The 11,329-nt window shown below is 54.8% G+C and overlaps 1 protein-coding gene and 1 pseudogene across 3 annotated transcripts in view; one reads left to right on the forward strand and one right to left on the reverse strand.

Annotated features, from left to right (window-relative positions):
* Positions 1–2,328, reverse strand: part of LOC125152937 (60S ribosomal protein L17-like) — a 12,607-nt pseudogene extending 10,279 nt beyond the window's left edge.
* HSPBP1 (HSPA (Hsp70) binding protein 1) overlaps positions 1–10,795 on the forward strand; it is a 13,320-nt gene extending 2,525 nt beyond the window's left edge. For all 3 annotated transcript variants that reach the window (XM_047835589.1, XM_047835586.1, XM_047835585.1), the window contains 6 exons: positions 346–550; positions 2,874–3,098; positions 6,151–6,306; positions 6,418–6,514; positions 7,058–7,169; positions 10,493–10,795. In XM_047835589.1, coding sequence (XP_047691545.1) covers positions 346–550; positions 2,874–3,098; positions 6,151–6,306; positions 6,418–6,514; positions 7,058–7,169; positions 10,493–10,567 — 870 coding nt within the window. In that variant the 3' untranslated portion in view covers positions 10,568–10,795. The remainder of the gene's footprint in view (positions 1–345; positions 551–2,873; positions 3,099–6,150; positions 6,307–6,417; positions 6,515–7,057; positions 7,170–10,492) is intronic.
* The last annotated feature ends 534 nt before the right edge of the window (positions 10,796–11,329 follow it).

Consider the following 11,329-nt stretch of genomic DNA (forward strand, 5'->3'; position numbering starts at 1 on the left):
CTTGGGTGTGTAATAGATCTCTCAAGCTGAACACGTTGAAAAATGAGCTCTAATCTCCACTCCTCATGTTCCATACCCGCTTCCCCTCCCGTTTTCCCCATCTCCTTCTAGTTGCTCAGGAGAGAGACCTAGGAGTCCCTTCTTTCCCACCCCGTTGCCACTCTCTCCGTAAATCTCGTGTCTAGAAAGTTGTGAATAGAAAAGACGCTCAACGGAAACCTGTTGATTGAAGGAGCAGTCAGCTCCCGAATGTTGGCCGTTATTAGCAACAACTGTTAGGCGTGAACGAATTACTGACAGAGGGTTGCTTCTTTCCCCACCCTCCTGCCCGGTCTCGCGCCCCAGAGGCGTCAGTGGCTGCAGGAGGCCATGTCCGCCGCCTTCCGGGGCCAGCGGGAGGAGGTGGAGCAGATGAAGAACTGCCTCCGCGTGCTGTCCCAGCCTACACCCTCCTTGGCTGGGGAGGCCGAACTGGCCGCTGACCAGCAGGAGCGTGAGGGGGCCCTGGAGCTGCTGGCCGACCTGTGTGAGAACATGGACAATGCTGCAGGTACGCCCCGGGCTGCCCACCCCCGCCTCCAGGGTCCTGCCCCTTCTCCCTGGTCTCCCCTCTGTCTCTTCCCTCCTCTGCAGCCCCGGGTCCCTCTGTGTCTTAGCCCCTGTCCTTCCTTTCGGGGATCACACTGTCGGCCTCTCCCCTACCCTCCCGGCCTCCAGCCTCTCCCTCTCTAGTCTGGTCCCAGATGTGACTGCCCTGTCTCTTCCTGCCTGGTCCCCTTGTCATCAGGAGGGGACCTTCTCTCACCCCACCAGCCCGGCGGCACGTCTGCCTCCCCGATATCCTCCCAAACTGGTCATTTCTCCCTAGTCTCTTGCGTGTGCACTGTCACTCCCCGGAACATGAGTGAGGAGGTGGTTCGGGGCAGGACGGTCAGAGAGGGTCTCGCCGAGGGGTGCCATTTGGTCAGAGACCTGAAGCGGTGGAGTGAGTTATGAGATTAGCTCTGGAAAAAGCTAATGGGGTATGGCCAGTGCAAAGGCCCTGAGGTGGGAACATACCTGGGACGTGCAGGAACAGCAGTAGGGCCAACAGGCCAGAATGGAGTGAGCGAAGGGCGGGAGGTGGGAGGGGACGCTGGGTGCTGGGGTTTTGTTCTAAATGCCAAGGAGCTGGTAGGAGGAGGACATTCTACCTTCAGTCGCGGGGGCATAATATAGTCATTGAGGGTGTGGATTTGTCTTTCCTGGCCGTTTCACGTCGATGGAATCATAGGATATGTGGCCTCCGAGTGGACGTTTTCAAGGGTTTTCCGTGTGGGAGCCTGTAACTGGAACTTTATTCCTCTCTGGAGCAACCTATCGTGTGGATAGGTCACGGGTTTGCTTATCCATTCATCAGTTAACGGACATCGGGGTCATTCCCCCATTGCTTATGAGAATACTGCCCTCGTGAACACTGGTGCAAGCGTCTGTTTGAGTCTGTGCTTTCCGCGGTTTTGGGTCTTTATGTAGGAGTGGTCACATGACAACGCTGCGTTTGACTCCCCGAGGAACCACCAAGCTCGCTGAGACCACTTTATTTATAAGAACGGGTGCTGGGCCGTAGTTTGCCGAGCCCTGGTCTAGTATGAGGTACTCCCACAGGGAGACTGGGCGTCAGTACCGGAATTCAGTGGGCTGCAGCCTGGGACCCTAAGCCCCCAAACGCTGACATTTTTTTTTTCTGTTTTTACTTTTATTTGCATGTATTTCACGCAGAATTTACTCCCGGGCCATAAGTTTTTGTTTCTTCACTTTCTTCTGGGATATCTTTTTCTTCTGTGCAACCTCCTCTTCTGGTTTAGGAACAATCTGCTCTTTTTCAGTAAGGATCATCTCGATGTGGCAGGGAGAGCTCATGCATGGGCTAATCCGACCATGAGCCCTGTAAGTTCTATGCCGCATTTTGGGGGCTTTGTTCACCTGGATGTGCTCAATGACCAGAGAATCTACATCTAAACCCTTACGTTCAGCATTGCTCTCTGCATTTTTAAGCACGTGCAGTAAAAATTCAGCACTCTTTTTGGGCCACCGACCCTGTGTCCAGCCCCACTGTTTGGCCTGGGCACACCTACCAACTCCACCATTGTAGCGTCAGAATGGCACACATTGCTTCTGCAAAGTGACATCTTTCAGATACTTGGTGGCCTTTCGGATATGCATTCTTGATGGCCTGGGCAGTTTCCCGTGTGTTCTTAGAGTGAACACGAAGATTTGAACCTCTTGATTTGCATGATTTTGTCAGGTTTCCGGGGTCAAGTGAATAGCGAACCATTTTCAGAGATCACCTCAGGCCGCTTACGGGAAGAGAAACGCTGACATTTTTGAGACCTCGGAGGGATGCCTGGTTGGGTGCCGGGAGGAAGCCCGCACTTGAAGCAGGCTCCCCTGGGAGGCAGCCTCACCCTCCAGCCTCACCTGGAGTATTAACTTGTGAGGGTGGCAGTAACAAAGCACCACAGAATGGGAGGCTTGAATAGACTTGTGTCGCCTCACACCTGTGGAGACTGGAAGTCTGAGATCCAGGTGTGGGCAGGGTCAGTTTCTCCTGGGCTCGGGTCTCCTTGGTTTGCAGGTGGCCGCCTTCTCCCCGTGTCCACACGTGGTCTTCCCTGTGTGCATGTCTGTGTCCTGATCTCTTATAAGGACACTGGTCGTACCAGATTAGCACCCACCCTGATGATCTCACTCTACCTGGGTGATTTCTTAAAAGGCCCTGTTTCCCCATACGTTACATCCTTAGACACTCGGGGCTTCAGCATACGAATGTTGGGGGGGAGGGCACAGCTCAGCCCCTAGCACCTGAACTCTCGTCTCCCCTCTCTCTGGCACAGACTTCTGCCAGCTGTCAGGCATGCACCTGCTGGTAGGCCGGTACCTGGAGGCAGGGCCCGCGGGGCTGCGGTGGCGGGCGGCACAGCTCATCGGCACCTGCAGCCAGAACGTGGCGGCCATCCAGGAGCAGGTGCTGGGCCTGGGCGCCCTGCGCAAGTTGCTGCGGCTTCTCGACCGGGACTCCTCTGACTTGGTGCGCGTGAAGGCCCTGTTCGCCATCTCCTGTGAGTGTCGGGGGGCTGCGGGGAGGTGCACAGATCCTGCTGGGATCTGCCTGGGGGCAGGTGGAGGGGGACCTGAACGTTCAGTTATGCCCATTACCCGTTGAGACTCTGTGCTGGGTGCCAGGACTGGGTGGTGAGCTTGCCAACCCCTGTCACTCAGAGAGCCAGACCCTAGTGCCACGGGAATGCTGCTCAACACGTCAGTCGTCAGTCTCTGTTGCCCTTCCTTGTCGTGAGGAGGGGGCCGTCCTTGCCTGAGAGGGTGGCCTCCACCCATTAGAGATACCAGTGGCTCTCACTCACGCTGCCTCCTGGGGAACAGGTGCCTGGATGGGGCTGATGCCGACACCTGTGGGGCACTCTCTGTGTGCCAGGCCCCACGCCAAGCCTGGGCGAGCATTAGCTTGGTTAGCCCGCACACACACCGTCGGAGGTAGGGAGACTGAATCTGCGTCAGGGACAGACCAGGTCAGGTAGCCTAAGTGACAACCCAGGCGCCCTGCAAGGACGTGCAGGTGCGCGGTGGGAGCCCAGGCAGTGCTCTCCACCATGCACTGGGCCCCCGTCTATGTGTGCGCCATGCTGGAGGCCCCCATTTGACGGTTTCTTTCCGTCTTTTTTTTTTTTTTTTTTGAATAAGCTTTGTTGGGATGAAATTCACAGGCTATAGAATTCATCCTTTTGTTTATTTTTTATTTTTTATTTTTTTAATTTTTTTCAACGTTTATTTATTTTTGGGACAGAGAGAGACAGAGCATGAACGGGGGAGGGGCAGAGAGAGAGGGAGACACAGAATCGGAAACAGGCTCCAGGCTCCGAGCCATCAGCCCAGAGCCTGACGCGGGGCTCGAACTCCCGGACCGCGAGATCGTGACCTGGCTGAAGTCGGACGCTTAACCGACTGCGCCACCCAGGCGCCCCCCTTTTGTTTATTTTTAAAACAGTTTTAATGTTTATTTATTTTTGAGAGACAAAGAGAGAGAGGGAGGCAGAGGATGAGAAGCAGGCTCTGAGCTGTCAAGCGCAGAGCCTGACTTGGGGCTCGAACCTGTGAACTGTGAGATCATGACCTGAGCCGAAGTCAGATGCTTAACCGACTGAGCCACCCAGACCCCCCATCATCCCTTGAAGTGCACAGTTTAGTGTATTCTCAAGGCTGTGCAACCGTCACCGCTGTCGAACTCCAGAACATTTCCATCGCTCCCAAGAGAAGCCCCACGCCTGTTAGCGGCCCCTCTGCGCCCCCTTTCCTCTGGCCCCTGGCAGCCACCCAGCAGCCTGCTTACTGCTTGCCTGCCCTGGACATGTGGCAGAAGTCATACACCGCATGGCCTTTTGCATCTGGCTTCTTTCACTGAGCGTCGTTCTCCAGGCGCGTCTGCATTTATAGCACATACCACCGCCTCGTTCGCTTGTGTGGCTGAGTAGTACGTCATTCATGAATGGACTACGTTCTGTTTATTCCTTCATCACTCACATGGCAGGTGGTTTCTACCTTTGGCTGTGTGAACGGTCCCACCGTGGACCATGTGGGCAAGGTTTTGAGCGGACGCATGTCTTCATCGCTCTCGGGTGCGCACGCCTGGGCGCGGGCGCGCGGGGTCCTGTGGCCGCTCTGCATTTAACTCTTGGAAGTTGGAGGAGAACCTGTTCCCTCCCCTCACAACACTCGTGATACCAAACGTGTGTGCGGGGGTTTCTACAACAACCAGGTTTCCAACTTGCAGGACACCAGCGGGGTGTTGGACAGTTCCATTCGGACACTAGCTACCCACAGACGGCACACCTCCCACAGGCTAAGGGCCCAGCTCTACGAGACTGCCCTGCTTCAGACACCAGTGGAGAGTTTGGGCGTCCCTTACTTCTTCGTTACTGGCTACGTATTGGTGGTTCCCATGACGCCCCTCCTCGGCCTCGATAACTTGCCAGAATAGCTCACAGAGCTCAAGGAAATACCTATGTTTAATGACTTATTATAAAGGATGTGACAAAGGATACAGATGAACATCCAGATGAAGAGGGACATGGGACGAGGTCTAGAAGGGTCCTGAGGACAGGAGCTTCTGCCCCTAAGGAGTTGGGGTGTGCCATCCTCCTGAATTCACTAACCCAGAGGCTCTCCGAACCCCACAGTTTAGGGATTTTTTTAAGTTGTAGAAACCCCCGCACAAACTTAAAAAGCACAAGCACGGGGAGGGGCAGAGAGAGAGAGAGAGAGAGAGAGAGAGAGAGAGAGAGAGAGAATCCCAAGCAGCCTCCACACTGTCAGCACAGAGCCCGACTTGGGGCTAAAACTCATGAATTGTGAGATCATGACCTGAGCCGTAATCAGGAGTCAGACACTTAACCGACTGAGCCACCCAGGCGCCCCGAGGGATTTTTATGGAGGCTTTCTCACGTAGGCGTGATGGATCATTGATTTCACTTCCAGTCCCTCTCTCCTTTCTGGAGGATGGGAGGTGGGGCTGGAAGTTTCCAAGTTTCTAATCATGGGTTGGTCTTTCTGATAAGTAAACCCCATCCAGTAGTCCACCCAGAGTCACCTCATTAGAACAAAAGATGCTCCTATCACCCAGAAACTTCCAAGGGTTTTGAGACGTTGGTGTCAGGAAAGGGGGCAGAGACCAAGTATGTATTTAGTATGTCACAGTGGCCCCGGGAGAAGAACAGGGAGGCTAGGAAGAAAGGGATTGTGGCAAGGGTGCGGGAAAGAGTCCTGGAGGAGGTGGCATCTGGAGAGTCACCTGCAAAACTGGGGAGACAGATGGACAGGCAGACCTTGGGTGGCTTGGCCACAAAGGGTGGACAGAGAGACTCAGTTCCCCAGAGGTCCCGAGAGCCAGAGCAGGATGGGGAAGAGGTGGGTCAGTGTTGTCTTCTAATAGCTTGTGTTAATCATCTCTCAGTAAAAAGAAATACCTAAAAAAAAAAATAATGCTTATGAAGCGCGGGACCCTAGAAGTTGATGTTGATGGTGGTGACGGTGGTGAGGATTCTGGTGATGGTGGTGACCGTGACCTCGAGGTTCCTCCCCCCGCTTGTCTCCCCCCAGGCCTGGTCCGGGAGCAGGAGGCTGGGCTGCTGCAGTTCCTGCGCCTGGACGGCTTCTCCGTGTTGATGCGGGCCATGCAGCAGCAGGTGCAGAAGCTCAAGGTCAAGTCGGCGTTCCTGCTGCAGAACCTGCTGGTGGGCCACCCCGAACACAAAGGTGGGGCAGCCAGGGCAGGGGGCCCAGGGACGGTCCCAAAGGGAGGGTGGGCGGTGTGGGGGGGGGGAGGGGTGTGGACTGCCCCTCTGACCCCCAAGACCCTTCCCCCAGGGACCCTGTGCTCCATGGGGATGGTCCAGCAGCTGGTGGCCCTGATCCGGACAGAACACAGCCCCTTCCATGAGCATGTGCTTGGAGCCCTGTGCAGGTATGCTGGGGCCTCTGAGAGGGCGAGGCCTGTGCCAGGCACCCCCCCCCCCCCCCAACCTCCCGGGCTGGCACCGCTGGGCTCCCGCCCACCAGCCTCCTCCCTGATGGGATTCGGGAGCTTGGGCCTTTCCCACAGAGGGGGCAGGCATCATTGTGCTGGCCCTCCCTGAGCAGTAGTTTCCTCACTTGTAGGGGCTGACACGGCAGCCTGGGAGGAGGGGCAGAGGCTTACCCCGCTCCCCCCACACACGGTACCGGCAGATTAGTGTCTGCACGAGAGGACACGGGGAGCAGCCCGTCACGCAGGTGGCGGCTCCCGCGTGCCGAGCGGGCTCCAGGCCAGGCTCTGTGCCAGGTGCCTTGTTTTGTACCAGTCTCATCGTAGTCCCTGGGGTGGCGTGGGGACGGCGTGAGGTCTGCATCCGGATGGGGAAACTGAGGCCCAGCGTGGGGAACTGTCTTGCCCGGGCTCCTGTGGGAGCAGCGCGGGGGCGGGCCTGTGTAGAGTGGGGTCCCAAGGATTGCTCTCCTGTCCCCGCAGCCTGGTGACAGACTTCCCCCAGGGCGTGCGGGAGTGCCGGGAGCCCGAGCTGGGCCTGGAGGAGCTGCTCCGTCACCGCGTCCAGCTGCTACAGCAGCACGAGGAGTACCAGGTATGGCCCACGGGCGTGGCTGCGGCACCTGCTGCGTCCTTCCTGTGTCTCTTGCCGCGTGCCTCGTGCTCTGAGCTAGCGCTGCTGCACGGGCGAATGGGAGCCCGGGGTGCTGTAAGGGGTTAGTTAGCAGTCATTTATTTATGGCCAAATCGTATAGTTATTTACATCCTGTCAGAGTTTCAACAATTAATCTTTATTAGATTGCTAAATAACAAGTCTGATAAGTAGCAACCAATGAGATAATTGAATAAGAAACGAGATAAGTAACTCGTGTATTTAATTAGGTAATAAGTAACAAGTGATAACTCAGATAATTAATCAGGAACAAATAAGTGATAAAGAGCAACTAATTAAATATTCGTACAGTTGTTTAATTATTTAAGTGATTTAGCTGATAATTAAACGTGTCACACTCCAGGGACAACTGTTCGACTGAGTCCGTTCCTCTGTGACACTGTTGAGAGTTCACAGAGGTGCTGGGAGTGAGGAGCAGGGATGACCAGGAGAGGCACAGTGTCCACTCCTAGGGGCTTGCCCCGACCTCATCACAGGAACACGTGGAAACATGTGCCCACGGATCGTGGGGTCCACGGAGCCCCAACCCAGCCTGGGCTCACTTCCAGCTGGGGAGTGCTTTAGTTGTTGCATTCGATCCCTGAGCTGCCTGCGTGGCAGGTGATACCACGGCCTACTGGTGAGGACCCTCCTGGTGAGACAGGTCTCCTATGAACTGACCACCACTCCTTTTGCCTTTTTTTTTTTTTGTTCCAAAAAAAAAAAGTCTGTTAGCTCTATTTGGTTTTAATTTTTAACATTTATTTATTTTTGAGAGGAGACAGAGCATAAGCAGGGGAGGGGCAGAGGGAGAGGGGGAGACACAGACTCAGAAGCAGGCTCCAGGCTCTGACCTGTCAGCACAGAGTCCGATGAGGGTCTCGAACTCACGAGCCGTGAGGTCATGAGCTGAGCTGAAGTCGGACGCTCAACCGACTGAGCCACCCAGGCGCCCCGCTTAACAGTTCTATTGAGGTATAAGTGTCATGTAATAAGCCACTTACTTGAAGTGTGCGACGTGAGAAGCTTAGACATATGGATACACCTGTGGAAACCTTCATTCTTCCTTGCCTCCCTTTGTCGGGGGCAGCTCAGCCATGTGCCAGGCCCTGATCTGGGCGCTGGGGGTTTGGGGAGGAGCAAAAGGGTACAGCCTTCGCTCTCACGGGGGCTCAGGGGTGATAAACATGCAGACACGCAGAAATACATATTTACAAGTACATGTATACCTTGTGTGTGCGTGTATATGTGCATGCATAATACATGCAGTGTTTGTATATGTGTGATTTAACACGGATAGTATGGCATCAGGAGGTTACAAGTACACTGACGGAAAAAACGTGAGGGGGCAGAGAAGACGGGGCAGTGATGTGTTAGATCTGGTGCCATATCAGTTTCCTACTGCTGCTCTAACAGTACCACAGACTGGGTGGCTTAACGCAGGGAGGTATGCTCTCGCCGTTCTGGGGACTAGAAGTCTGAAGGCAAGGTGTCGGCAGGGCCGTGCTCCCTCTGAAGGTTCTAGGGGAATAATCCTTCCGCTTCCAGCTGCTAGTAGTTGCTGGCAATCTTTGGCTTGTGGATGTGCCGGTCCGGTTTCTGCCTCCATTTTCACATGGGCCTTCTTCTGTGTCTGTGTGTCTGTCTTGGAAATCTTTCCAGATACTTAGAGGTCTGCTTTAATTTCAGCATAATTGAATGACGCAGTTGGCATGATATCCCGTAAGGTGATTCTGTCATGACTTAGTCCTCTTTTGTAGGTAAATTTAAGAGTTAAATTTCATGAATGCTTTCTTGCAAAAAGGTCCTGTAGTCATGTGGTTCAAAAGTGAAGCTGCATAGGAGGGTAAGCAGTGAAAAGTCTCCCCGCTGCCCTTGTCTTTAACCACCCAGTGCCTCCCCCAGTTCTGTGTGCGCCCTTCCTCAGATGGTCTATGCACACAAGCAAATGTGCGTGTAAATTCTCCTCTTCCTGTGCCCCTTTTGTGCACAACCGACCTGTCCTGACCACTCTTCTGTTCCCTGCCTCATTCCCTTTCATAACGTCTCAGGGAGGGGTGCAGGAGGAGTGTGTTGTGTGTTGGCGGCCCTGGCTTTTTCCTGTTTCCTTTGAGAGCTGCAAGGTAGGTCGCTTCTTCCGCACCATGACCCCTGTTAACGGACATGCTCGTTGTTGCTACCACTCTGCTAAAGGAATAACCTTTTTACCTGTTACTTAATATGCATGAATATGGCTATAGGACAATTTCCAGAGAGGGAAAAGCGGCCAGGTTAAGGTAGGTTCAAGTGAAGGTACAGGGTTAGGGGCCGTTTTGTTAGCTATTGCCAAATTGCTCTCTATAAGGGGGGAACCAGTTGATGAGGGCACCCAAGGGTCCCTTAAGCCGTTTGGTCTTTTTCCAAGCCGATTCGCGAAAAGTAGTATTCCAGACCGGTTTACATTTGCGTTTCTGCAGTGAGTCACGTCAGACAGCTTTCCTTTCTCATGAACTGCTCATTCGTATCCTGTGCCCATTCGTGTACAGGGTGGTGGGTTTTTTTTTTTTTAATTTTTTTAACGTTTATTTATTTTTGAGACAGAGAGAGACAGAGCATGAATGGGGGAGGGTCAGAGAGAGAGGGAGACACAGAATCTGAAACGGGCTCCAGGCTCTGAGCCATCAACCCAGAGCCCGACGCGGGGCTCGAACTCACGGACCGCGAGATCGTGACCTGAGCCGAAGTCGGACGCTTAACTGACTGAGCCACCCAGGCGCCCCTAAGGGGTGGTGGTTTTTATAATCGATTTATTTTAAAGCTCTTGAAGCATTAAATATGTTAGCCCTTTCAGACGAGTTGCAAATATTTTTCACCCCAAACTGTTGTTTTTCTTTCCTTTTTGTTTCTGGCATCTTTGTGCCAAGCAGAACGCTTTCAGGTTCATACAGTCCAGTCTTTCAGTGGTGTTTGTACCTGTGGAAGGGGTTTTAGTTTTAAGTGGTGATTAGTAGGGGTCGGTGGTACCTGGGAGTTAGGGCGCAAGGAGCTGAGGGGAGGACTCACCAGTGGGGTTTGATGGAGGCTGCGCGGCCCCTGGTTCTAGGTCAGTGGTCCGGGCACAGGGGAGAATGACGGATCCCGCTGGCATGGATCTCCGCTGAGATCTGAGGACCCTGGGAGACTTCTGGGGCAGGCAGTGGGAGGGCAGAGACCCCGAAGCAGGGGTGGGCCTCTCCACTCAGGACTCCGCCTCTTGTCCCCCCACCCCCACCCTCACCCCCATCCAGGAGGAGCTGGAGTTCTGTGAAAAGCTGCTACAGACCTGTTTCTCCAGCCCGACGGATGACAGCATGGATCGGTGAAACCTGGTGGCTTATCGCCTGTCTCCGTGGAGCCCCAGGCCTCCTGCCTCCCAAGCGAGAGCAGGGCCTTACTGGTGCATGGCCAGGGCGTGCCAGGCGGTCTCTGCTCGGCCCCCTGCAGGGGCACCGGGGAAGGCTCTGGCTCCCTGGATCTCACCTCTTGTGCTCTCACGCCCTTCCTCCTTCTTGTGTCCACACTGTTCTAATAAAGGTGTTTCTCTTCCTCCAGCTCATTCACTGCAGCCTTTGTCACCTCCCCTAGAGGATAGTTGGGTGGTGGGGCACGATCTTACGGGACCGAGGGAGCCACGGAGGAGGAGAGGGCAGCGGGAGGAACCTGGAAAGAAAAGTGCTGCTCCCTAAAATCCAGAGCCATCGTCTCTCATCTTCTCAGGCCCTCTTGAGAGGGAGTGTGGTGGACACCCGCCCTCCCTTTTGACCATCCAGCGTCGCCGGTTTCTCCATCAGAAGAACCCCCCATGTTTGATATCCAAAGGGCCTGCCCGGAGGCGGGAGCCATGTTACTTCCCCGCATCCCGTGCAGAGGCACGTCACGTGACATCAGCCCCACCAATTAGAGCCCACCGCGCGGCTTCTGGGCGCAGGAGATGGGGGGAAGGCGGGAGCAGGTGCACCGCGGCCAGCCCGAAGCACTTGCCCAGGGCTTGGGCACGGGCCTTGCTCCCGGCTGCAAAGCACTGAGAGATCCCCAGCCTTATCAGATATTGGGGCCGGAGACAGGTCTCACCCCCTTTCATAAAT

Source organism: Prionailurus viverrinus, chromosome E2 (genome assembly GCF_022837055.1).
Source record: "Prionailurus viverrinus isolate Anna chromosome E2, UM_Priviv_1.0, whole genome shotgun sequence".
Taxonomy (NCBI): domain Eukaryota; kingdom Metazoa; phylum Chordata; class Mammalia; order Carnivora; family Felidae; genus Prionailurus; species Prionailurus viverrinus.